The following is a 27519-nucleotide window of genomic DNA, read 5'->3' as shown; positions in this document are numbered from 1 at the left end:
ATGAAAGGTGAGTCTCCATTTCCCACACTTCTCTGGAAATGAGTTTCTTGATGAGGATTTTTTCCCACATCACCTATCTGCCACTCTTTGATCTTTCCTTGAAACGTATTAGATCTAAAGAAAAAATCTAAAATTAACCCAGAGCAAAAACAACCATAAGAACTACCACCAAGAAAACCCCAAATACCTTTTACCAGTAAAAGTGTTTGTGACTTTGTCACACAGTGCTGTGAATTTGGGCATGGAACAAGAGAAAAACTGGTGACAAATTCCTTCTGAGCATGACTCTGCTCCTGTGGAGATCTCCACTAAACAACTGGGGATTCCTCTAGAATGAGATGTCCAAAAATACTTAGATGGAGTGGAAATCTGTTGACATATAAATGCTGTATGGGATGTTTTAGAAACAAAACCCAGCTCTCACACCATGACAGACTGGTTGAGGTTGGAAGGGTCTTCTAGAGGGCATCTAATTCAATGCCCCTGCACAGACCCTCACACAAGTGCAGAGTGCAAAAGAAAAGGAATTATTTGGGAGAGAAAGGGAAAATTTCTTATGATTAATGACGGAATTATTAGAAACTAGCAACAATGAGACCAAGATCTGAAAAATGGTATTTTAATGCATATTCAAGCTTAAGCCCTACTGTTGTTCAGCTCTTCCCTTTTCTCATCTTTTCTGCTTTTCTGCCTTTTTTACCTTCAGTCACCAGGAATATTACCTGCAGCTTACATTTACTCTACTATAGAGATTATATACTCTACTATAGAGATTCATAGCAATCCTGAATTCCAACTGCTCTCTAAGGATTAATTTTCTTGTGTTCCTGGAGTTTACTACCACCATCAATGTGTCTCAGCAAGAACTGAATGGCTGTAAATTGGTATTATTTCCTCTGTGCAAGTTTTAATAGATGACACAACAGACACAGGAATCCTTTGTTACCACTCCAACAATTAAAATACAGTATTTTCCCCTGTAATTGAATCCCAGTACATTCCTTCCTCCTCATTCCCACCTAAGACATGAACAACACTTCTTCATTACATTAAAGGTTTAGCTTAGTATTATCATCCCTCCTGGCTGAGACTACTTTTAAAACTGTTTATATTAACATGGCTTAGATAGTATCTGGTTTTTAATAAAAACAGATACTTTAGAAATCTTAAAATAAAGCAACTGAAGCAAAATGATCAAGATATTAAGCAGGTAGGAACTAGAAAAGAGTTTTCTAAAAAGTAAGGCTGCTCAAAACCAGAATAGGACTAAACATGTAAAAAGTAAGCTGAAACTATCAGTCAAACTATTGTTTTCCTACATCATATTACCCATAGTTATAAAAATTGCCTGGTGATGAATCACTTGGAACTATTTTTAAATGCATCTACGCAAATGATATTTATAGTTTATGCCAGCTTATCTGTTCTGCATGGTTTACATGTTAGCACCTTTTTAAAGGGTGACAGAACAGCCCGGCAGAGCAGACAGGCCCACCTTGTCCCGTGCTCCCCTCGCAGGCTCTGGCAGAAGGAAACATCTTCCTTCACTCCTGCTAGATGAGCATCAGAACAGAGGCACAGGGATCCCAGAGCTTATCTCCAGCACCTGTGGATGATTCTCCAGGTATTACCTTTGTTCCAGTGGTGCTTAGACCCAGCCAACTTCTACTGCCCAAACCTTTGACAGAGGCTGCATCTGTCATGAAGAGCTAACACTGTAAATATGAGTGTTCCACTGGATGCACTGGGATTTCAGAATATCTCCACATTCCATGGAGATGTACAGCCACATCAAAGCACACTCACCTGTACCTATACAGCCCAGTGTATGGGATCCTGCAGTGACTTTGCTACAGGGAAGGGTGATCAAGTCCAGAACGAAGTCAAGTCCAACCATCCTATCATACTCCTCTCAGCCCTGAAATTACTTTTCCAACCAGGAATTCTGTTCTCCTGCCCAAATGCCTCTGCAGATTTCTATTATCTCTTATTAGATTTTTTCTTTTGGCTTTGAGATGATACAACAAAAGTTGAGAATACAGGATTAATGGGGAGGGTCTTGTACATACTTTAATACCTTCCTACTGCATTTCAGTAATTCTCTTATTATTTGACCATTATTGTACAAAACAGCTGCACAGACCATTCTGAAAGATCACAACTAATTTGGAAACAATGAAAACAGAACTGTAATGTATATTAATGATGCTTGCAGCTTTGGAAGACCATCCCCTCTTACGAGGCATGGGCAGGTTATTTATTTCTTCAACAACAGCAGGTGAAACACAAAAGAACTTTCTCAGGATTCACAAGACAAGGATGATCCAGGCTGCATGGCTGATTTGCAAAGCTGGCATTTCAAGAGAGAGATTCCGTTTAAGTGCTGGTGACATAACACAACCATGAGGCTGTAAGGAGGAATAAAGTTCCCTAAAGTAGAAAAACTACAGGGCCTATACTTAGAAAAAATTTTGCAAGACATTTGTCTTTACAAGAGCTGAGGTCATGCCAGGGCTGTGTGACTGTGGTGGTGAGCACTTGCTGATTCTGCACAGAACAGCAGCGTTGGTGCCTCGGCCAGGGCAGGCAGGGAGCCCTCGAGGTTGGATTGCGAAGGAGCTCGCCTGGCGCCCCGGCTGACTCTGCCCTCTGCCACGGTGACCTCAGCTGCGCTTTCACAGAAGTCACAGGACCTGGGTTCTGGGTAGCATGGAAGAATAGACAGATGGTGGATCATCTCAGGGACAAGTACCCTTGACTGCTTGCAGTGACACGTTTCAGGTTTATCCCATGGAAAGAATGTTTCTTTAAAATACAAAAAAATAAATCCAAGCCCCCCTGCTTTTCATCTCTTGAAAGAGGGTGACATGTCCACAGCACTGCAGCACTGTGGAGGGTCAGCACCCTGCTCCATCTCTAAGTCTCATTATTTACCAGCTTAGCAATCCTCACCTGGAATAGATTCACTTCTTGAGCTCCAGGAAACTTGTGCTGCTTATACTAAGTACATATTGTACACCAGGAACAAAGTACACCAGCCAGGTATTTCACAGGTATAACAAACTTGGACCTGAACTTCAACTGCCTGCCAAGCTCCTTGGCTCTGTCCAATTCTTTATCTGTATATGAAGCTGACTTTAGTTTGTTTTCATTTTTTCTCCCTTCTAATGAGAGTCACTTGACTCTCATTACGATACCTAATTTATACTCTAAAGTCTAATACATGAGCCAGATGCTTTTCCACAAGCAAAAAGATATAACACTGACAGGTTAGGTGCAGCCTAGTCAACACAGTAATCATAATCTGGAGTGTTATACTGAAAATAAATGGGTGGGAAGATTTTGTTAAAGGTGTATAGTATGTTGAACAACCTCACTATTCACACACCTTGCAGAATTTACAATCACCGTTAATAATTTCATAAAATATTTTTAGGACTACTTCACTTAAGCCATTTCAAAAAGTACCTGTTCAGGTTTTAGCTGATTTAGGCAAATGTATGCATGCAGATATATGCACATACACACACAAGTATCATGCTCTCTTGAAATATTTTTAATTAAAACCAGACAAAAATGAGACACAGCTCCTATCAAGTAAATTCACTAGCACTGAACAAAATTACATTATTCAAGCAGACTTCCCTTTGCAAAGTTACAAGACAGAACCAATTCAGGCAAAAAAATTGCACCATTTTAGCATAAAATTATAGTGAGAATCATAAAGAAATAAATCTCTAGAAGATTCACATCTCTGGAAAATAAATATTTCCATCACAGGGAAAATAACAAGCTTTCAAATAATTATAATTATCTCAAGAACTGTGCAGCGACCATACCTGGGAAGCATCTTTGTCCCCCGAGCAGTTCCACTTTTCAAAATCCCTATAAACTCCTGTTGTGCCTGGCTGCCAACTCAGGTTAATAATAGCAATGAGCCATATTCATCCAAAACCACAAGACTGTCAGGTGACATATCAAGAGGTCTGAATTTAACTCAAACAAAAGACTCTCCATGCTGCAATGCAAAGCCTTAATCCTAGCAACAGGAGCACGGAAACCACCTTAAGGACAGCAGTGTCGGGGTTTGCACCCGGCTGCGTTTGCGCTGCCCCGGAGTTTCATAACCCAAATCCTGCCCCACAATTCTGCACAGCCTGGGATTTCTGCTCGAGGAAACAGCGCCCATCTCCTCCGCTCCTTCGTCTCATCCAGGCTTGCTGCAGAGAAAATCAGCGTCATTCGGGGGAAGCCCGGACCTGTCAGTGCCATCCATCCGCACGCTCCCGGCCGCGGCTCATGACCGAGTCCCCGCACCGCCGGCATTCAGCCCGCTCGGCGCGGAACGGGGCGGCGGAGCGGGGCGGCCCCCTGCGCCCCAGCCCTCACGTCCCCGCAGCGGCGGGGCGCAGCCGGCGCCCCCAGCCCTCACGCTCCCGCAGCGGCGGGGCGGCCCAATGCGCCCCAGCCCTCACACTCCCGCAGCAGCGGGGTGCCGCCGGCGCCCCAGCCCTCACGTTCCCGCAGCGGCGGGGTGCCCCCTGCGCCCCAGCCCTCACGCTCCCGCAGCGGCGGGGTGCCCCCTGCGCCCCAGCCCTCACGCTCCCGCAGCGGCGGGGCGGCCCAATGCGCCCCAGCCCTCACACTCCCGCAGCAGCGGGGTGCCGCCGGCGCCCCCAGCCCTCACGTCCCCGCAGCGGCGGGGCGGCCCCCTGCGCCCCAGCCCTCACGCTCCCGCAGCGGCGGGGCGCAGCCGGCGCCCCAGCCCTCACGCTCCCGCAGCGGCGGGGCGGCCCCCTGCGCCCCAGCCCTCACGTCCCCGCAGCGGCGGGGTGCCGCCGGCGCCCCAGCCCTCACGTCCCCGCAGCGGCGGGGTGCCGCCGGCGCAGGCCGGGCGTGCGGGCGGCCGAGCCCGCGCTGGCAGCCATCATGTGACGCCGCTGTCACCGCGGGCCACCTGCGGCCGCCAGCCCGGCGGCACCCCGCGCCCCGGCCCTCCTCCGCAGCGCTCCTCAGGCGGCGCTCGGCGGGGACGGGGCACGAGGAGCCCCCGGCCGCCCCCGCTGCGGCTCCCGCATCCCGCCCGCTGCTGCTCCCCCTCCTCGCTGCGAACAAAGCCCGCGCTGTGTGCTCAGCGAGGGCTCATCAATACTACACGGCAAGAAGCGGGCATATGCAAGACAATTGGTTGGCCACAGACGGGGAAAAAAAATAAATACGCAAAATAATGCGCTGAAAGAAAACCCGACCAAGCCGGGTGGCTGTAAACAAGGTTTCCTGGTTGTGCTCCTGGTCATGCTAGGAAGGGTACCCAACCATCACAACAGCAAAGTGCGTTTTAACAAACATTAAATAGCAAAGAACTATTTAACAAACTTATCTCTAAACTGTGGGGGAGGAATGAGGCAGACAGACAGGGAAGTGAAGAAGGAATTGGGCGTTCAAAAATGCAATGCATATTAAAAGCCATCTAGTCCTGTCACAGGCATCAGTGGAGCTAATCACTCATACTATGAATTCTGTATGATCTTCAGATAAAATTCAAGTAATACATGATGGCAGAAGGCTACAGCATCACAGTTCCTACTTTGGGTTCTTTCCCCCAGTGTCTGAAAACCTACAAGTTTTGCCAATATTTTAAATACATAAGCAGCAAAAATAGATTTATCATCAGGATATCCAGTTCCACTGCATCCCACAACCCAATGATATTGATGGTTCCCCTGTATCACAGAGGGGGTGAACTGGTGCACCTGTTCATGGACTTTGGTTCCAAGACCATACAATCCCAAGAGGACAGATGTCGCTTGTCATCTGGAATAGATTCCAAAGCAGAACACAAAGCTCCCTGTTCTGCTACGCATCTCATGGGTTAAGTTCAGGGAGAAATCCTTAATCTCTTGCCACTACAATGGTTTTGTTGCTGTTTTATACGATGGTAGTATTTTTATGTTTGGTGCTGGACAAGTGTTTTGACATAAAAGCAGCAAAACTAAAGAGAGATAAAACCATTATCTTTTGTTACCATGCTTCACAGGAAGTTCCTCATTTAGAAATGAAGAATTGAGGTCCTGACGCCACAAACCCATACGCTGTAAACTTGGCTTTTCATGTATGACTAGTGCTAGGGAATTCAATGGAATTACTCACATGAGCAAAACTGGGCATGTGCTGGTTACAAGACCCATGCCTTAAGCCCCAATTTTGCCTTTATAGCTTAAAATGCCAAACTTTAGGAGACAAAAGCAATAACATCTGACCATTCCTAGCTACCTTCTTGATCTAGGGAAGGAATGTGCAGTGCACAGTAACTTCCTTTACCTGTATGGCAAAGGCACCACTCTCTAAAGGTTACTGATGTCAAAAGTGACCTTTTTTTCTTAGACATGCAATGCTGAGAAGTGCCTTGTATTATGTAAACATTTATTTACAGGAGTAACATCTAAGGTTTCCATTTTACATCAGGGTAACCTGATGCGTATTAAAAGAAGTGCTTTGAAAGCTGACCCAGCCTCCATCCAACAACTGACCAGGAAAAATACTGGAAGGAATTTCTCTGCAAATAGAGACAGACTCAAATCGTACAAAGAGTAAACAGTGCTTTAGCCAGATCAGTGAATATTTATTGCTTGAGGAAGGAATTCAGATATTCAATGTTTGTTTATACACACTGTCACCACTCCCATATCCAAGAAAACACTGGAGCATCTTTAACATGAGATAGGCACCATCCTCTTCTCTAGGTGTATATTCAACCTTTGAAAGGGTGAAGCTTTCCTTTTTTTTTTGGTGTCTAAAATTTGAGCTTGAAAATCAAAGCTGGTAATATTACCCTGCTTCAGAAAAACACTCAAGCTCAAAAAAATGAAGTTATCAAAATCTCCTGTGATAGCCCATCACTTGCCAGGCAGGTATTTCAGTATCCATGCATATCCACTCAGCTGCAGATGGGAAAGATGTGGGCAATGGTGTTCAACCACATCCAGCAGCCCAGAGCCCAATGGGCTCTGCAGAACCCCATGCCCAATTTGGGGGGGGGGGGGCATGTTCTGAAACACAGAGAAACCAAAACAACCCTAAAACAAACAGCACCAAACATAACCACTTCCTTCAATGTAGACAAAGGCATTTCTGAAAACACTTAAAACCAATGCAAAGGCTCATATGCACCTTTTGGGTATAAATAATCTGATTTTAAACCAAGTAGACAACAGAGTTTGCTCCAACCACAGGCTAAAGAGTAATGAAATAATTAATTTTTGGTCTTCACTGCCTTAGCAAGTTTTTTCAGTCTTTTCTCTAAAGGAAGGCTTCCCTCACACATGTTGTAAACACACACAACAAAGAGCCAGTGAGTGAGCCAAGAAATATTTATTGCTTAGTAATACACAAAGGTAGGAGCTACAAGCCACACTAGATGAAAAGAGAGAAAACCAATTAGGATTTTATTTGAAATCTGACTAGAAATGCTTGGATACCATTTCTCTACAAAATACTTGCCTTAGTAGAATTACCACTGAGCTAGACTTCTAAACAAATGTGCTTTCTGGGCATTTTTGTATCCCTGAAAAAAAAAGAAAAAAAAAAAAAAATCTCTGCTGGAGGAAGAGAGCAGATGTTAAAGCACGAACCTTCCATACATACCTAGAGCACATACACAAACCTGCACACACAAACATAAGCCCAGCCAAAGGTCAGCAAGAGCCCAAACAATGAGAAAGATCACTGCAAGCAGACCTCAGGAGCTTCAAAACCTGAGCCCTCTATTCTTTAAAGGAAACCAGATTGTTAAATGCTGGAAAAAGTGCTTTTGATATGAGATTAAAAAAAAAAATCAACAAGTTTATAAACTCTCCATACACAGGAGTCTCACTACCAGCACAAGGTCTCATGACTGGAATAAACTGTCTCTACTGGCATTGTAAAGGAGCATCAGCAACTACAAATCTGCCTATGAGCATTCTTGGAGGGTAAGACATGAAGCAATTATCTCTCTTTTAAGAACATGGAGACCTCAGCAGATTGACTATCCACTGCTGTAATTTTTCATGTCCTCATAAAAATGCTGAAAATAAGAATAACTATCAAATTAAAAATCTGATGCATGGTTAGGTTACTGAAACATTGGTGTTTGTTCTGTATCATATTTCCAGACGCAATCTACTATAAGACACCAAACAAACCTCCATAATACCAACTGGTACTGCAAGACAACAGGGCATTTTCCCCCTGCCAAACAGTTACTTTATTGTGAACACTTGGGTCTGCAGAGCAGACTCTTCTGCAATAGCTATTAAAAATGAAGTGCAAATGCTGTGTTGTGTGCGTTTAATGAAAAGTTGGGGAGAAAAAAGTTCCATTACAAATTGCTTTTGATGAACATAGTTGGAAATAGCATAGTTGGAAATAAAGACTCTGCTAAAATCACCCAGAATTATGTAATGCAGCAGAGGAGGGTTATGGGGAGCAGACTGTGTTCCCTCCTTTGTGCTGTGCAGCTCTGGAGATGTCACGAGAGGTTCAACAATCCTTAAATCCACACACAAAACTAACCTGACAAAAAAAAAAAAAAGAAGCTCACAAGCTCGGATTTATCAACTGCAAAGTCTGCTTAGGGAATTTAATGGTGAATTGATGCTTTTTATTTTGGAAATTGTGAATATCAATAGATGAGACAATGAAGAGAAAAGACAAACAAGAGTCAAGGTTGACTGCAAGACCTCTTTTGTCATGAAAATAAAGACATGTTAGGAATCACTAAGGCTCAACTTTTTTATCAACACCAATACTAACAATAAGAATAATAATAATAAACCCTTGAAAGATTCCTGATGGAATAAGGGTACTTTGGTTGAATACTTCTAACATTTTCAATTTTTTAATAGACAAATATTGAATTTCCTGTATTTATCTTCAGCTTAGAGTGTCTTTAAGGCTTTTATTTTCAAGCACGTCTCAGAAACCATAAGGACTATGGCAGTTTTATTCTTTTTGCACTGCTGAAAACTGAGAATTTCAATATTACTTCAGGAGACATTAAAAGAAAAGCTGCAAGGTGCATAACCGAACTGCTGGTGTGCTGTAGCTGACATGTCAGCTGATTCCTGCACCAAGCAAACACATCTAAATAAGCTCTATTTTTTAATCAGACAGATACATCTAAAAATAAATACATTTTTAAAGGCCGAAAGACTAGCACGTAAACAGCTGCAATTCTTTTATGTCATGCTTTCTAACCTGTGAGCTGTAGCAGGGTGGGTGATGCCATGCTAAGGTGCCAGTGGATCCCTGCCAAGGCAGCTGCCCAGAGCCTGCTTTTTCCATCTTGAAACGCGCTGGCCTGGCTGCAGGTGGGCAGGATACCTCCAGCCTGGAGATGCCACTCCATGGAGTGCCCAAACCACCGGCACCTCCACCAGCACATGACAGCCACCAAAGCTCTGGCTCAGACCCTGCACCTGCTGCACAGCCCTGCGAGCGACCCACGAGCCTCTGCTGCGTCGGGGTGCAGGGAGACATCTGCTGCTGCTGATTAAAACATCCTGCAATACTTGTTTTGTGAATTTTAAAAGGGGAAAAAATATGGCCTTGGTGGTGAAAGTCATCCAGCGCAGGCAAGGCAGCATGAGGCTTGGAGCATTCCTTGGCAGTAAGCCACGGTCCTGTAATTGATTAAGGTGGCTGCACTTGTGACCGAGTGATAATTGAGAGCCTAATAAATCTCCACACAAGTATTTGTCACTCAGAGATGGAAAGCAATTGTTATAGGCCTTCATAATGAGCCACAAGTGGTAAAATTAGAGCTAATATTAAAAATACCAAGAAAGCCCACAGATCACTCCTAAGTTCCTTGCCCAATGTTCACATGCTCAGTTAAATTTCCAGGAGTGTCAAATGCACAAGGACTATACTTTCAGGCTTTAAGCGAAATCATCCCCAGCACGAACTCAAATCACTCCAATTCCTCAAGATTATGTTGAGAACTCCCTGGTCTTCCATCCCGCTAGCCCAGATCTCATTTATCTGCATAGGCAGCATTGCTTTAGCTGTGGTCTACATGCTATTCTCTTCTCTGGGGAAAAAAAAAAAAACAAAATAAAAAAAGCAGAGCCACAGCTGTTCGGGGTTGCTTGGAAGAGGAGGAAGACAGAGGTAAGTAGTTATTCTCCAAAGATTCACAGGGATCAGTGCCTGAACAGCATTTTACTCTGTCCCTCATGTGACTTTAATTAGGTGTTGATTCACTCAGTCATGAGACACAAGGAAAAAGGGCTGCAAGCCCCAACGTCAAAGTAATGCCTGTTCTGCCAGTTTCTGTATTAGCAAAGCACAAAGGGGACATCCAGTTCTGAGAAGCAAAACTTGTGTTTTCTTGCCCATAAACCAACTCATCACATCATTTCAACCTTTCCATATTGAAAAAAGAAAAAAAGGAAAAAAAGACATATGAATTATTTCAGAGAAAGATGTTTGTGAATTCCCTGATTATTCTCGCCTGTAAGAGCCAGGACCAGTGCTTGTGTGCACAGGGTGAGCTCCCTGGCCAAGCTCTGAAGCCCTGAGAGCAGAGTGTCCCCTTCCATCTGGTAATCCAGGTCCAAGCTGCTTCAGGATATCAGGGTTTCTTCTGGGGTTTGTTTGTTTGCTTTTGGGAAAAGAATACAAGCTATTTTTCTGTGGCTTTATTCCTGTTGTTAAGTGAATTTCTTGGCCTCCTTAGCACCAAAAAGCTTTTCTGTTATGGGGTCTGGTTCCCATAGCAACAGGCTTTAAAAATATCAAAGAAATTTTCAGGACATGGTAAACCAATTTCACAAACTGTGTATGTTTCTAATAGGAAAAGCTGGCGGACAATTATTTATACATACTCAGTTCAAACAAGGTTTGACATAGGGATAATCCCAAGATGCTGCTCTCAGCCCAAAGTCTGGGGTTGTAGAGGACTACAGCGAACTTTAGCTTGCTATGTTACCAGTCACTGCTATCAAGACAGTCACATAAAATTAATAGATGATGGTCATTTTTCCGATGCAGGTGACATTTAAGCTCAATATGTCACTGAAATGCATTAAGTGCCAAAAGCTTTTCTCCTGATGAATACAACCCCCTAAACTTTTGATTTTAAACATTATGTGCTTGTAGTCTCAATCTCCTCATTCATGTAGATGTTACAACTTATTTAAAACACATGCCTAGCGCTAATCACATCAGTGGTTCATTGGGAGCAGTCAAAGTACTTCCAGACTTACAGCACATGCCTAAGCACAGTGCTGACTCAGCCTTATTCCCTCATCAGCTTTCACCAAAACCCCATCTCAGTTACACAGGAACAACTGCAAACTAAAGACAGAGGATGATTATACAAGCAAGTATAAGAAATTCATACCTATAGAATGAAATCCCAGGCTGCCCTATCCGTAGCGATGCTCATTAATATCAACACCCCACAAGTCCTAATGATAGATACTCCCCATGAATCAACAACTGCTTGACACCAGTGCTGTCACTTGCCATCTAAGCATCCTCCAACACCTTCAAATGTCTGATGTGGCCCAATTCTGCAATCTTTCTGCACACAAAGTGGTTACCTGCTGCCATAAGCCCAGAAGACTTTAATCCATCCCTTTAGTTAACCATCAAAACCCCTAAATGTCAAATACACTGCATTTCAAAACTATTGCCAGGCTCTGAACCAGAAACAATTAGGAATGATTTCATAGATCTGCCAAATAACTACTGAATATTTAGGTGAACTGGGTCTATCCCACAGCTGCTTTTCAGGAGGGAAGACTTTTCCAACTTGGCTCCAATCCATGCACTGAACATCCCTCCCTTACTGGCTCCACAAGTCAAACAGGCCTCTACTTAACTTGCAGAAGGGATGAGATCTTGATTTGTGCAGATATTGCAAGAGCCCCAAGACTACTGTGAGGAGACTAGACTGCTTAATTCTCCAAGGCAAGAGTCATGCTGCTCTACTGTTTTCCAAATTAAGCATGTAAAGGTGACCTGAAACTATTTCAGGTAGATTTATATAGAGCAGACACTAAAGACATTGGTTGACTTCACTTTTATGTAACTCATAAGGACATGAGGACAAATAAAAATCAGATGCTTGAACAAGCCACAACTTCATTTATATTGGAAAAAAATATATAGACTATCAGAATATTGGATCAGCCTGGCACCTTCAAGCAAATGCACCTTAACTGTGAGGTCTTAAATGCTTTAATTCCCCAAAGCAGAAGAACATGTAAAAATGTATTTAGCTATCAGCTAAGGCCCACTCAACCTTTAAACCAAGCTTAACAAAGTGCTCTACTGGGTTTGCTCCATCATGCTTTGCTCACTGCTGCAAGGAGCTCTGTACCCTCAGGCTTTCTGCCATCTCTTTCAGTTTTCTAAGTCTCACTACATGCTCACGGTTTTGGGTTTCCAAGAATGGTAGGAATGGAAAATACAGGGTAGGACTGGCCATTGCCCAAACTCTTCAACACAATTATCCATCTAGAGGGATTTTCCACAGCAGAAAGACTCAACTGGTCAAGTATTACTGAGAACCCCACATGACAGATACATGGCAGACTTGAGCATCAGCTGAACACAGCCCTTACATGCCTCAGAGCTTTTCTTACTGCTAAAATCTGTCCGTGATAAAGAAAACTGCAGGTTCAGCTCAGCATGCCCTCCCTGAGTATCAGCACTGGAACTCACTCCAAACACACACCTTCCTTATCACAGAACTGAGCTGGAACACACAGTCCAAACCAGCTCTGCCTGACAGAATCAACAGAATCACTTGATAAAACCTACGCTGTTCTAGTGGGAGAGGCTGTACTTAATCAAGATATATATGTATATTTAGTGTATGTTCAATAAACCCCTCTTTGCTGGTAGTAACCAAATTGATGCAAACATAATTCCAGACACTCCCAGCCACCACAGCTTGCCAGCAGATTTCAGTCAGTCCACGTGAGCATCCTTAAAATGTGGAACCCGAGGAAGCCTAGTGCTGCAGGTAACCTGCTGTGAACCAGCCACAGCAACACACAAAGCTATTTATCCCATTGCATCAAGGAGAAAGAAAAGCTCAAGTGCTGGACAGCAGTAGCTGTCAATGCCACCAGGACATTTTGGATTGGGTTGTTCTATCATGGTCTTTCTAAAGGAGCTGTTGACAAAGTTAATTGCTCCCTTTGCTTTTTGTTTCCCTTTCCCCTTTTCCTGCTCATGCACATCACTTGATGTGACACAACAACAACCCCAAACAGGATGCATGCCTCTGCTTGTGGCAGGAGGAGGAAGGGACAGCACAGCACCCAGAAGAATGCTTCAAAGAGGAGATGCAGCACTGCAAGTCTCAGAAGACACTAAGAAGAGAGCAGAAGAATAGAAGGGAAAGCAAGATGGGCTTTAATTCTCTTCTTCTTCTGTGTATGAGTACAAGTTCCCAAAGCAGAGCACCAAACAGGGAGAGTGACAATGAGGAAGAACACTAGAAGGAACAAAAAATCCCAAGCTAAATGAATCACAGTATCACTACAGTTGGAAAAGTCCTCCAAGATCATCAAGTCCAACCTTTGGCCAAATACCACCATGCCCACAAAACCATTACGCCCTGTAAATTGTATGTATGTAATCACAGCAGCATCATACAACTGCTTCCAGCTACACTGGCACATGTACCTTTGTAACCTTCTGACCACAGGGCAACTCCAAAACACCTATACAGCATCTATCAGCCAACAAAATCACAAAACTCTTAGCATCATGGTTCTGATCTATGAAGCAGCTGGGGGAAACACCAAAGTCCTCTCACAGGAACAGAGCAAAGCAGTGAGGTTTCTGCTCTGTGGTATCCTGATTACTGTGACTTGAGACAGGTGTTCACACACTCACAGCCATGACAGCAAATGAAGGCACCTGGGTATATTTTCAAATATACAGATATGTGTATTTTGTCTGACACGAACAAATATATACATACATGACACAGATCTAACAGTGAGTTCTTTCCTGCTCTTGTAATCTCTTTTTCTCCCAGCAAGAATATCCTTCAGCAAAGCTCAAGGCTTTGGTACTGAAAGCCTTCAAACCCTAGTGAGGATGATGAGGACTTCATAGAATTGAGCCAGATTTAATGCTTAAGTTTCTCTTTAGTTTAATTTTTATATAAAAAAAAATTCTTGTCAAATTCCCTGTTTCCTCTGTATTTTCTTCTCCTCCATCTTCTCTATCCATACAGATGAGAACAATTGCCATTACTGAATCTTACATTATTTTGCATGGGTTTTTTCTCCAGTGTGGGCATAGACTAATGTCATCCCCTGAGTGCAATTCAGCTGACTTGTCCCACTAGCTACTAATAGAAAAGACCAGTATTTAAATGAGTATATACTAAACCCAGGTGCAGAAAAACCCAACAAAATCCCAAACAAACAAACAAACAAGACCCCATAGTACCTGGTATCTTATCTTCTGACCCCAATGTGAGAAAAAGCCTTACACAACACACAAACATAAGCTACCTGGCAGTTTCTGAGCATGCTTCAATCGAAAAAGAAAACCTGATTACACATTTTAAAGTAGCTACATATTCAGGCCAACCAAAATTATTCATTTAAAGAAAATAAAATAAATTAGTCTTATTACAAAGTGATATTTTTGCTTACCTGATAAAAGTTTGATAAATATTTCTTTATACAAAAATAAAATCCTGTTATAGTCTCAAAAGAAAGTAAAGTTGCTTTGATGTGTTGTGGGGGTTTTTTTGTTTGGTGTTTTTTTTTTTTTTTTTTTTTACTTCTACCCTTTTTTACTATGTCTGTTTTGGGGAAAAAAAAAAAAAAAGGTCAGCAGTTCATGATTAGCATCTCTTGTATAACTAGTAAATAGACCCAGTTAAGAAACCATCATGCTCCTTTTCAGAGCTTCTTAGTACTCCATACTGTCAGTAGAACAATTTCCTTTTCTACTGAGCAAGTAGAGTAATTTCCAGTAACTCACAGCAGCTGAAACACGTTTAAGTACTGAAAAAACCAACCACTTTTTTCTGTCTGACTATTTAAGTTCTATGTCAGTTTGGGCTGTCTTTAAATAGAAACACAGTTAGTACTGTAAGCCAATTCACTGTCCTGACATTTGAGGCATTTCTTTAACGCTGTCTTAAGGGGTAATACTGTTATTTTTCCTGTAGGAACAAGAAAATTCTGGCAGACTTCTTTCCTAGCAGCTTCTCAGATGTTCAGATAATGTCACTCAACTAGAACAAGCTCCTGAGAAGGAGCACAGGCTCCCCCCAAGCTCCACAGCCTGTTCCCTGCACACCCAACCACACAGCTTATCATCTGCACCCATTCTTCATTAACACCTGAACTAACACAGTTTTTCACTACAAATTTCTGGTGAAAAGGAGTAAACAAACCATTCAGCCAACTCTCCAAATGGCAAGAACATTTTCTAGGTAAGGCTTCACGGGGGCAGCGTGGGGAGAGTGCAAAACAAGAATCTCATTCATTTGCCACTGAACTGCTCACACGTGATGTGCTTCCTTCTGCCCGACTGGAGGCTTCCATCATTACTCACAAACATGACAAACCAAGTGCTGAGCACACAGGCTTGGGAGCCCTGATTTTAACCTTGGACACACATGAGACAAGAGAAAGCTGGGTATGCAGCAGGCAGTGTGTGCTTTGATACTCATCCGATAGCAAAATAATTTAGCTAACAGAGGTTTTGATATTCTGGTATTCACAGTAGTCCAAGACTGGCCTTTCTTGAGGTCACACTACAGCTGTTCCCTGCAAACTATGCAGGGCAAACAATGGAACCACACGACCATGTCTTCCTCCAACATGCCCATATTCTGGCTGTCCCCAGGGACATAGCCACAGGACACAGGAATGGACAAAGGGCAGCCAGCTCAGAGCAGGAGAGAGACAGGCAGGAGACACCCAACAGCATCCACAGCTGTTTCACTAGTGAGAGAAACTCAGCTCACTCGAACTTCTGTTCTCACATTCTCCACCAGACATGACAGAAATCAATCAAAAGGTTTAGAAATTACTGAGGGGAGTGCAAGGCCAAGCACTGCAATGTGTGAGCCACCATTTCCGTAGCTCCTGAGGCTAAAATAAAACAAAATAAAAAGATATATAGCAAAGTAACAGTTCCTTTGGGCAATGCTCAAACAATTTACCTTCTCTGTCTTTGAGTGGGAAATGACACAGAACTGTGGTGAAGATACTGCTCTGGCTGAAACAGGCACAAGGCCAGGATCTAAAGTCAGGGCTGAACTGCATTTGAAGTTTCTTCATTTATCAACTAAAACAGATGGAAGAGAACTGTAATTTGGCTCCTGTTTCTTCCCAGCTCTATATCACACAAACTGAAAGAGCAGAAGGTTTCTGGTACTATTACAAATTTTATGTTTTGCTGACGTTTTAGCTACAGCAAGGGAAAACACATTTGAAGGTGCTGAGAGTGAGGCACACGCAGATCTGGAGGGGCATGAAACACCATGAATGTGCAGGGCATGATCAGTACCCAGAGTAAAGGAAATGTGACTGTTTCTGTGACATATTTTACTCATTTTAGACAAAAATAACTAGTGGATGTTGTGGAACGATCCTGGAGAAACAGAGCAGGATCAGTGGTGTGTGATGGATCTTTACCATACCCTGCTGTCAGCAGGGGCTGGTGTAGGTCCACACTTGGGTACAGCCAACCAGTGGGCACTGTTGGCTGTTGATGTGGGCAGGGGGTACCTACAACCAGGATTGTTGCTACTGACACTGGCACCACTGCAGAATCTCCCCCCTGTACAAAATGGGCTCTTTCAAGGCCAGAGTTCCAAAGACAGGTAATATGCAAGAGCTGGAAGATACACAGATTATCAACACAAAAGCATCAGACAGGACTGTTTAATTGCTTGATAAGAGCTATGAAGTTAGAAAAGAAAAAAACTTTATTACAAGCACATTTTCTTGCAGATGCATCTCACATACATGCACTGTTAATACTCTATATGTAGTTCATGGAGTATTTCATGCTGCAATTCACAAGTTTGAACAAGCTTCTCTGCAATGCATTATGTTCTGAATAATACTATCTCCAGAAGCTATCAGTTTCAGAGAAGAAAAAGACTGTTTATGCAAATGTGCAGAATCAACAAGTAAAAGCTTCAGCTGAGCACTAAGCAACATTGTTAACCATGCATTGTTGTAAAAATAAATAAATTTTTTTCAATACAAAGACTACATAATAACCACTCACATGTCAACGAAGCAGAACATAATTGTATTGTGTGTATTGGGCAGGTATTGTTAGAAATTAATGATTGAACGTAGTACTTATGGTCACATTCCTTAGGCACAGCAGAATCACATGAATTTTGTGCAGATATATTTCCCACATGTGAATATATCCCATATATGAATTCTGCTACTACTCACTTTAAGTTGGAGCAGCCAGTGCATTAACTGATTACTAATTAATAAAACAATTTCCTGTTTTTAATGAGCATAACTTTTTTCCTCCAGCAGATATTTTACAGATTAAGGTTCTCTATCTAACACCACAAATGCAAAATTTTTCAAGTCCTCAGAGACAAACTCTGTTCTTGGCTGATTCTGGAAGCCCAGCAGAAACACACTCTGGATTCGCCGCTGCAACTGAGCTTTGCATTTTTCCTAACCTTACTCATGAACATGTGATCCTGCAGACATCCAGCTCCAGATGTAGCACTGGGAGGGAACACAACCACTGAGCATAAAACCACTGCATGCATTACTTTCCACTTGTAAAACTGCTGAAGTGGTCACCTAGAGCATTCAGCCAAAATTACAAAACAAGTTGCAGGCTCCAAGTCACACTGGTCCAGTTTATTCCAGAACAGAAGCTTGGATTCATCCAAGCTGTCACCATGAGCATGCACTAACTCAAAGCATAACAGAGCATACAGAGAGCAAGGGATAAAGCCCTCTGAAAATACAAGGGCAATCTATCAGTCAACCAGATGAGCTGATCATCCCAAATCAGCAAGGTTTATAACATGAGACACATAAACACACCCTCAGTCACCTGAAAACAAATGGTGGGAACTGTTTCAGAAAAGGAGAAGACATTGCAGTGCACAAGCAGATACATAGACACCCCATGCTTCTGGTACATCCTCATGCCTCATGACCCCACCTAGAGCAGGAGAGGGAAAAAACAGAACCCAAGGGTTTGTAGAAACACCTTCTTTACAACACTTGCCAGTGTAAGCCAAGTGTGAAGCATTTCCACTTGAGTATATCTATATGTACATGATTCACTCACCCCAACCTCTCCTGAAAAAGATTTCTAATTTAGAGGAAGGAGCTGAAATGCAGGAAGGGGAACCAAGAAAGTGACTGCTCCAAAGGCTGCTCAGACAGGAGACTGCAGCTATCCCCAGACAAGCCAGGCCATCCCACAGGGAGGAAGCGATGCCGCAGGCTGGGAGGAAGCCGAGTGCGCACTGACAGTGCTGACCTCGTGATGGCCAGGACGGGCAGGGCAGCCTCGTGATGCCAAATTCTCAAGACACCACGAGCTCCCAGCCACCACAGGATACACCAGGAGGAAAGGCAATAAGGGTGACTCTTCACCTGTTAGCTCATTTTGGATTGCACTTTACCTCCTTCTAACGAAGAGAAAAAAATGAGCAGAGGGCTTTCTCATTCCACCACTCCACCATTTGTCTCCCCCGTTCCACTGGTGATGGGAAGAAGCCAAGGTGAAGCAAGGGCTAGGCAGTGGTCCCACCAGGGCAGGCAAAAACTTTCCAAGGCACAAAGCCAAGCAGACACAAGCACCCCAACAGTTTTTAAATAATTTCATTTTTCTCTGTACTCGCAGCTAGCATGCCGGGAATATCAATCCAAGTTAATTCCTTCAGATCTGGTGACAATGGATGGACTGCCAACCCTCTGATTATCAGCTCCTTCAGTCACTGTACAGATCCAGCTTGCAACATTGCTTTATTCAGAGTTAGCACCTAATTTTCAAGGACATACTGGGTGTTTTAGGAACATCACATTCCTACCTGGAGAAGCACATAGGATACCTAGAGAATGGTGGCAAGGAAGGCTTAGAGAGTGGTCCTTTCAGAAGAAATTACCAAAACTATCTCCAAGCTCTAGAGGTGCTCAGTGGAATCTTGTCACTTGTATGTCTCTGTTTCCAAGATGAAAATTGACTTTAAGCACTGGAAGGTATATAAAAACTTCCATGACAGGAAATGCCAAACAGATTCTGGCAAAAAGAAGTACTTCAGAAAACAGCAATATATTTCAAAACACAAGCCAAAGTCGTCATAACACAGAGAAAACTGTGCATAAATCAAAGTGAAGTATTTATTACAACTTGGTGCACTCAAGTTAATGAATGCAACCAAAAAGCCAAAACCATACTCTTCAAGAGATTACAGAAGAGATGAATTTTTATAAAAAAGCAAAACTTGAAAGGACATTAAAGGGCAGAAATTGGCTCAATAAAATACAGTAACATTTCAGATGTTGAAGAATTCAAGTAGTCTTAAAAATTATGGAACAAAATCTTTTTAAATTAATCAGATAACTGGAAAAGATAAAAAGCTGGACTTATTACAAAATGAGGTCCAGCTAATGCTCTTTTGGAAGAAAGACTTAGAGGTGGTGAAATTCCAGGAGTTTTACAAATATTGACAAAAATCCTCTCAGAATGCCAGTAATGAGCAAACATCAAAACATGCTGTTTCGTTAACAACAGGTTTTGGTCAGGCTGGCCTGATGCACTGCTGAGGAACAACTTTTAAAAGCCTTGTGCAGAACTATTAGGATCAGGAATTTGCTGGCTGTGTTGCTCCTGAGAACTGACACAATTTGGCAAGAAATCCGCTTTCCTGAGCTCAGCCAAGCTGTACACAAAGCTACCTGCTCCTGAGAAAAAAGTTCTCTGGGTAAAACTTCTGACTGGACATACCAATGTAAAGACAACTTTCATGTTCCTCCTTCACCATACTCCAGCCTCCACTTTTAAAAGCTGCAGTAGTCTCTGGCTACACATTAATAAATGTCTCTGAGCCTCTTTGCACTTTATTTCAAGAAATTAGCCTCTGGTTCAAGAAGCAATTATGCTTTTGTAAGAAAGCACGTACCATTTTTACTGTGCAAGAACAATAGCTCTGCAGAAGAACTGGCTCATGAAGCATCTTTGTATCAAGCTACCCATTTACAACTCTATGCTTATTGTAATTCCCTGGATGAATACCACTGCCAAAAATTATGTGAAAGGAAACAAATCTCAGGACACCATTTAAAGTCACTGCCACAGAGAACAGAAAGAGTTTGGGCTGATGGGGAATGCTTGCCTCAACAGATTTCAGGAAATACTACTTTGCAGTCAGCCTGAGGCCAGTCCTGTCTCAGGAACCTGGCAAACTATTCTCTCAATAAAGGAGCAGCACATATTACTAGAAGACCCCAACCAAAAATGGCTTTCTCTATCGTAAAGTACATTTAAAATTATTTTTTCCTGTATGTCTCGGCTTGAAAAACAGCACTCCTTCTCAAAAATACCTAGATAACCAAAGCAAAGCCCTAAAGGAAGAATGTGCTCAAAGATACCCCACACCATTGGTAAGACTTGAAACTGGAAGGGGTTCTGTCAAGCTTGAACAATCACCACACAGCTGTACCTCTACAACAGGTGCTTTAACAAGAGCAAAACAGAGTTTGCAAACATCAGTGGAATGCCCCTCGGGGTAAGATGGTTCTTTAGAGTTCCCTAGATTAAAATAAAAAAAGAGACACTGAAGCTTTTATTGAGCTGTAGTGTAAAAAGAACTCCTAATTAATAATCCCTCTATCTTCCAGCTAGGCAGGCAGGATGTCTAGAGACAGAAGGGAACAAGTATTTGAACTTTACACATGAGATGCAAAAAATCCCCACTGAGTTCCCTCCTGCATTGAGCCCCAAAATGTACAAGTCCCATAGCTCAGTGTTACAAGACAATCCCTCTCCCTGTGCCACATGCTAACAATGCCCCAAGTCCAATCAGGATCCCAACACACTCTCCTGCAGAAACCCTGCTGCAGTCCTTGCAGCTGTATTTACCATTGGAAATACTGCCCACACATCCTGACAAGGATTATAAAGCCTCAGCCCTCCTGGTAATTTACTGAGCTTCAGGCTCAATCTACTGAGCCCGTTCTGAAGAACAAAAAGCTGGTTGAGTTTTCAGTGATTTACCAGCTTCCTTTTCTCCAGAGGGCTACAGTGGATCCCTGGAAAGCCAGGAAAGATACAGCAACTGGAAATCACTATCTGTAGCAGTCAGTAACGTAAATGCAAAGTAGAATGTTTTGTGTGCCCATATATTATGCAGCAGAAATGCATGGCTACTTCTGCTTAATTTATGGAACTTTTTGTAAGATTATTTCCATGTTACTGGAACAGGGTTCGTTTATTTACTATTTCACAGCGTATCTCCATTTTAGATACATACAGCTTACAGCTCATGTGAACACCTTTATGTATTTTTACAATAGGAATACTTTGATTATAAAATTCTAGAAAACTGCGTACCTGAGATTTTATCCTAATAACTGTAACAGCCTGAGCCTGGGCTGAGCTCTCCTGTCACCAGCACTGGTCTGTGCCAGATGCTACAATATGGCCAAGAGATCCTATTTATAGTAAGAATTACCCTCAGGGAAAATCCACTCACATGAGTATTATTTGCAGTAGACAGCAGGTACTCTACATCTTGGAATATAAGGGCTTAACTTTTCCCTCCTAGAATACTTGCAGGTGTTTCTGTGTTTCTTGTAAAGAGATTTTACCACTAAAATTTGAATATTCTTGCTCACCATGTGAATGTCAAGCTGTAGCAAGAGATTTCAGTCTAAGGGCCCAATCTGCCAATTGCCTAGGATTAAATGGAAGAGCTAAAAAACTAACAAGCAGTGGATCTACTGTGATTTCCTAAAGTTCCTTCTGTAAAATAAACTGCATACATATAGATATATATGTTTAAAATTACAAAAATGGCAAACTGTCACCTTAGCAAATATTTTCCAGTTGCTAATTTACTGTTCCCGTTACTAAACCTCTTAACTTCTCCAGAACCTATTCACAAAGAGTTATACAGAGTCTGGCTAGACATAGGCTCACAAAATTTCACACACCCACAGCACAGAGAGAGATCTTTGGCCGGAAATTAAAAAAAAAAAAAAGAAAAAAAAAAGAAAAGGAAAAAAAATTAAAACCCACCACAAACCTACCCACAAATCAACAACTAAACAAAATGTGTCTCCTGAAAAGTACTGTTTTATTCTTGAAACAGTGTAAGGTCAGATAAATAGAACTGATGAATTTTCACAATAAGACTGATGGAAATGTAAAATACATTGATAGTAAAAAAAAAAAGAGTGGCAAAATCATTCTTAAATGTTCTGCTATAGTAATGTCATTGCCAGAGTAATTGGGTTCTTCTCTCCAAGTACATATTATTCACAAAATATAATAAGAGAATTATGCATTTTTATGGGTTTTCTGAATAAGAGAGTTGTGTTTTCAAAGTGAAGACAGACAGAAATAACAGCGCTCAGAATATTTGGGAAATGCTGTGTTATTTAGACTGTAAATAGATATAATGTATCAATCCATAAAACATCACCTTGCCCCAATGAAATTGATGAGGTTGGTGCATTCAGGTTCACTGGAACCAGCAACAGTCGAAAGTGCTTATTTCCAGTCTCCAAAGACTCAGCTGTCAAGTATCAGTCCTTATTTTGTGTACCACCTGAAAGTTTCATCAGGAATTGATAATCCTAACAAGTTGTGATCTTAGCTACAAACTTAAGCCTCATTTGTAAAATGAAAGCAGCCATTAGGCAATGTGCCTAGAGAAATATGTATTAATCTTTAAAAATACTACTTGGCTCTCCTAAGTCAGAGCTGGATCTCCCACCCTCCCCAGAGCCTCATCAGCCTTTCCCTGCAAATTCTACCTGTGGTTCCACAAAAAAAAACCCAACTGCAAATTCACCAGTTACCAGTTGACAATTCATATCACAAAGTGAAACAGCACTACAAATTTCAGACCCAGTTTGGCACAGAAGGATACAGGTGACGAGGGAAGCACAGACCTTGCCAAGTACTCACTTTCCTTTCAACACGGGTGTGAGTCCCACATTTCTGCCCCAGGTCTGCACTGCAGCTGTTGCATGAACCACCAGTCTCTAAACAAACCCATCACTAAGGCAAGGCAAAAGGTACTAAGAGCAGTCTTAGTACCCCTTCCCCACCAAGGGCTCTGGTCCAGTATTAACATGATTTGGAAAATAAGATGACATTGACATCCTTCAAACGTTTTGTTTCTTAGAAAAAATAATTTTAAAAAAGGATTCACTCCATGGTGAATATCAGAGAGGTGTGAAAGCAGTTACGCATCAGTGTCTTCAAAAGTAGTGTGAGCTCCACGTAACAACCAGGAGCATGTCTTGACTCCTTAAGGACTCATATAGTCCAACCAATATTTTTTGAAAACCTCTGTAGTTAGGTAACTGCAAATACACTGTTATCCATCTAAGCTGCTAAATACTGCAGCTGAAAGGTGTATTCCACCACAGAAAATTAAGCCCATCAGTCAGAGATGTCCCTTTACAGAGCAACCCAAGGGCTGATCATTTGTATGCAGTAAATTTCAAGGCAGCGGGTGGGAGGAGAGCTTCACCACACTGTTAGAAGTGCTTCAAGAAGCCCGTAACTCTTACTAATGAAGCAGATTTTATTTCCATCCAAATGGCAAACCGCACTTTAAGGCGATATTGAAGGTTCTGTCTTTGCCAGGACGCAGACACGGCATCGCTTTCGAGCCTGACCATTATTCACGCGTGGGTCAGCACAAAAGCTACCTGTTTCCGAGGAAAGCAGCCCGCGAAGCCCCAGCGAGCCCAGGCCCGCAGCGCATCGAACCAGCCTCCGCCTGGGCCGGCCCCACAGCCCCCGGCCCCCGGGCTGCCCGGGCCCCTGCCCCGCTCCCCGCGCTCAGCCTGGCCTCGCTCGGCCGAGCCAGCGCTGCTGCTGCGCTCAGGGCATGACGAATTTCACCACAAGCCCCACTCCTCTCTTCGCCAAAACTTCACGTTCTCTCCCCGCTCCTGGGGCTGCTCCCTGGGGACCGGCCCGCAGCATCCCCGGAGGGGCCCGCGGGGCCTCGGACACGGCGGGGAAGGGGAGGCAGCCGCGGGTGGGGGTGAGGCACGGCCCGGCGCGGGGAGCGGCGGCCGGGGGGGCAGCCGAGCGAGGCACCGCGGCGGCCCCGACGTGGCGGTCCCGGGGGCGCCCGCCCCGCGCCCGCCGGAGGGGCCCGGCCGGGGCGGCCCGGGGCTCCCGCGGAGGACGGGGGACGGATCCCCCGGGGCTGGGGGGGAGCGGGGCACGTCGCCCAGGAGCTGCAGATGGGGCAGGGAAGGGTCTGCCAGCCCCCGCGTCCGCCGGGCGGCGGAGGGAGCGGAGAACTCGGAGAAGTTTGGGGCAGGGTAGGAGCGCGACCCCGTCCCGGTTACCTGAAGACACAGTCGTCGCGGGCGTCCCTGGCCGGGGAGATCAGGCCGTGCTTCTTGTTGAAGAGCTTCTGGAAGAGGGTGGGCGGCATTTTGGGGCGCTGCCGCTGCCCCCGCCGCCGAGGCGCTGGGCTCCGCGCAGCCCCGTCCCTTCGCCGCGGCTAGTTCCGCCCGCCCCGCTCCATTCGGTGTCACAGTCATATGACAGAAATTAGTCACCCGGCGCTGCCAGGAGGGGAGGAGGGAGCGAGGGGAGGGACGGAGGCAGCGGGGGCCGGCCGGCGGGCGGGGCGGGCCCCGTGGGGCGGCCCCGAGTGCAGAGCGGAGCCCGGCAGACCCCGCCGAGCCGGGGGCAGTGCGGAACTCCTCCCGCTCCCCGCCCCGGCGGCTCCTCCGGCCGCAGCGTCTGCGGGAAAAGCGCCCGCTCCCGGCCGGGCTCAGCTGGGGGCAGGGCCAAGGAATGCCCCGGGGGCGGCGATAACACGCCGCTGTTGTGTTTTCCTTCTTCGGACGGAAGTTAAAGGCAGGAGCCCCAAGAAGGCGAGAGGAGGTCACGATCGAGGCATCAGATCCTTCTCGTGGCTGTACCCAGCGCCTTCGGGACTCGGCGTGCAGGGGTGAACCAGAGAAAGGTGACGTTTTTACCCCAAGCCTCGAAAACCCAGCTCCTTCCCGCTCTCCTCCCAGGTACAAGAAGCGATTCTCCCACAGCTGGAGCAGAACCGCTCAGCTCAGACGCACTGGAGTCAAAACCTACAGGGAAGGTGGAACGCGTGTAGTTGATGGCAGAGAAAGCCATCATTAACAGGTAAAACATCCATCCACAAAAGAGTATTTAGGACATAAAGCCTAGCAACTGACTCCAAAAGAAATTAAAAAAAAAAAAAGTGTGATAGGTTTTTTAAAATCAAAAGGATCCATGCCTTTTTACAAAACTATTAGTAATACCTAAATGAAATAGAAACAGTCTCCTTCAGTGTCTCACTGTTCAGATACAATCCTGCTAGGAAGTTTAATTAAGGACTGACAAAACTGACTGACTCATCTGCTTTCCCCGGAAAATGGAATTAAACAACATGTGATGTAAGATTAAATTAAGCATTATTCTTTTTAAGGCATAATTTAGCACGTGTAATGTATCTACAGAATGATTCTTCACAATCATCCATCTGTAGGAACTTCGTTTTCCATCTACCAGGAGTTGTAGACAATTCTACCATAAAACAGGAATTAATGTTTAGATGCATCTTTTCCCCCCTTATTCTGTACAGAAGACACATGTGGCTGCCACAGATTACACATGATGAATCTTTACATCTTTTCACCATGTAGAAGCCTCCTGGCTTCAAGAGGAGCACATAAATACTGTCTCAAAGATAGAAAGTCCTCAGGGAACAAAACTATAGAATAATGGCCAGAGTATATAACTCAGCTCTCAGCAGTTTCACAACTTAGAGCAATGAAGATTTCACTAAGCTCAAGTGCATTGCAATTCAAGCTGATGGAGTCCCTTTAAATATAACTGTACTTATGTATACATTCAGCATATTTTGATCTGGGCCCAGACATCTTTTCTGTGTCTAAAGATTATGAACCAAACCAGAAACATCTGCATGTAAGGCTTTACCCTCCACTGACCTGTTCATGTGCCCCCCTTGTAGTACTCCAGTACAAGACACATCTCCCACCATCTCTGAGTACTTGGAGTCAAAGTCTCTTAAAAGTGCACTTCAGATAACAAGAATAACTGAACATTGTTAATGAAAAACCTCTTACAGATTTATGTATAATACATTTACTCAACATGCATCTGCCATGCACAATTCCTGCTGATAAAGGATTATCAGAGTTCTTGCATGGACTGACTTGCTGGAAGCAATTCCATTCCAGCCATTAAGACTTCATCATGTCTGGGATGTGACAGAAAAGCCCTGGTGACACTGAACAGATTCTTCTCCTGAATCACTGCACAAATAACCTCCTCAGTCCTGCCCATTAACTGGCCATGACCCATAACCTTTATCTACCAATATGGAAGAGCCAGTTCCCACTCTGAATGAAATTTTATGTAGTAATTTTTCAGCTGAAAACCAAACTATGGGAAAATGCCTTTCCTTTGAGAATAGAGTAGGGATTGTTGCAGCGTCAAAATGAATTTCCTTCCCTGGGGCAAAGAGCTAGGCTGGTAATTAATTACACTTTCTCTAAGAGTCAGACAAAAGATGATAAGAAGCAGTGCTTTCATAACTGAAGGGAAGGACAAGAGATTGTGGTTCGTGATATTTCTGTCCTCCTATACAACCTCATCACATCAAGAAAAACAAAGGCAAACCCCAGCAATATTCATGCTGCTACAGCCAATTCCACAGTTACAGACCATGTTTTCCTCTCTTGCACTTTCCAATTAGTTTGCCAGTATTAGTCTCTTTGTATAACACTACCAAATGCCCTGGGGCAAAATAAGTGTTTTTTCCTATGACTTCCAGAATACCATTACAATAAACATATCTTTATTCTGGACCATCTTTTACTTGAATAATCATCATAAGCATTATGATGATTATTCAAGTAAACTCACTAAATATGTAACTTTCAATTTTGCTTAAAGCTACATCAAGGAGCTCACCTCCATCTCCTAGGGGCCCTAGATTATTGCATAATTACTAGTGATAGTATTTGCAAGAACAAGGATATTGATAATTAAAAGCATACCCGACAGGACTCCAAGGAGTTATTGGCAGAACTCATTCTATTAATGCTTAAAAGAAAAATAGCTTAATGGCATAATTTCTAACCTTGAGCCATTTAGAATGTTTATATAATACTTGTTCGCAGACTAATCCAGCAGCAATTATTTGCACTTCCTTCTACCCCAGAGCAATGGGCAAAAGATCAGAGTTTGAACTTTCACAGGTATTTTCAAATGCAGTCAAACTACAGTTAC

General features: G+C 43.6%; 1 protein-coding gene across 3 annotated transcripts in view; it reads right to left on the bottom strand.

Moving 5' to 3' along the window:
- The window catches only part of FNIP1 (folliculin interacting protein 1), a 64977-nt gene extending 40201 nt beyond the window's left edge, over positions 1 to 24776 (bottom strand). Inside the window, exon 1 of one of the 3 annotated variants that reach the window (XM_021549544.4) lies at positions 24579 to 24776. In XM_021549544.4, the coding sequence (XP_021405219.1) occupies positions 24579 to 24667 (89 nt within the window). In that variant the 5' untranslated portion in view covers positions 24668 to 24776. Of the gene's footprint in view, positions 1 to 3839; positions 3984 to 24578 lie in introns of those variants that run through there. The other 2 variants (XM_021549546.4, XM_021549545.4) reach the window with 2 other exon arrangements.
- Between the last annotated feature and the right edge of the window lie 2743 nt (positions 24777 to 27519).

This window comes from Lonchura striata, chromosome 13 (genome assembly GCF_050655825.1).
Source record: "Lonchura striata isolate lonStrDom1 chromosome 13, ASM5065582v1, whole genome shotgun sequence".
In the NCBI taxonomy this organism is placed as follows: domain Eukaryota; kingdom Metazoa; phylum Chordata; class Aves; order Passeriformes; family Estrildidae; genus Lonchura; species Lonchura striata.
This window is presented reverse-complemented; position numbering and strand designations above follow the sequence as displayed.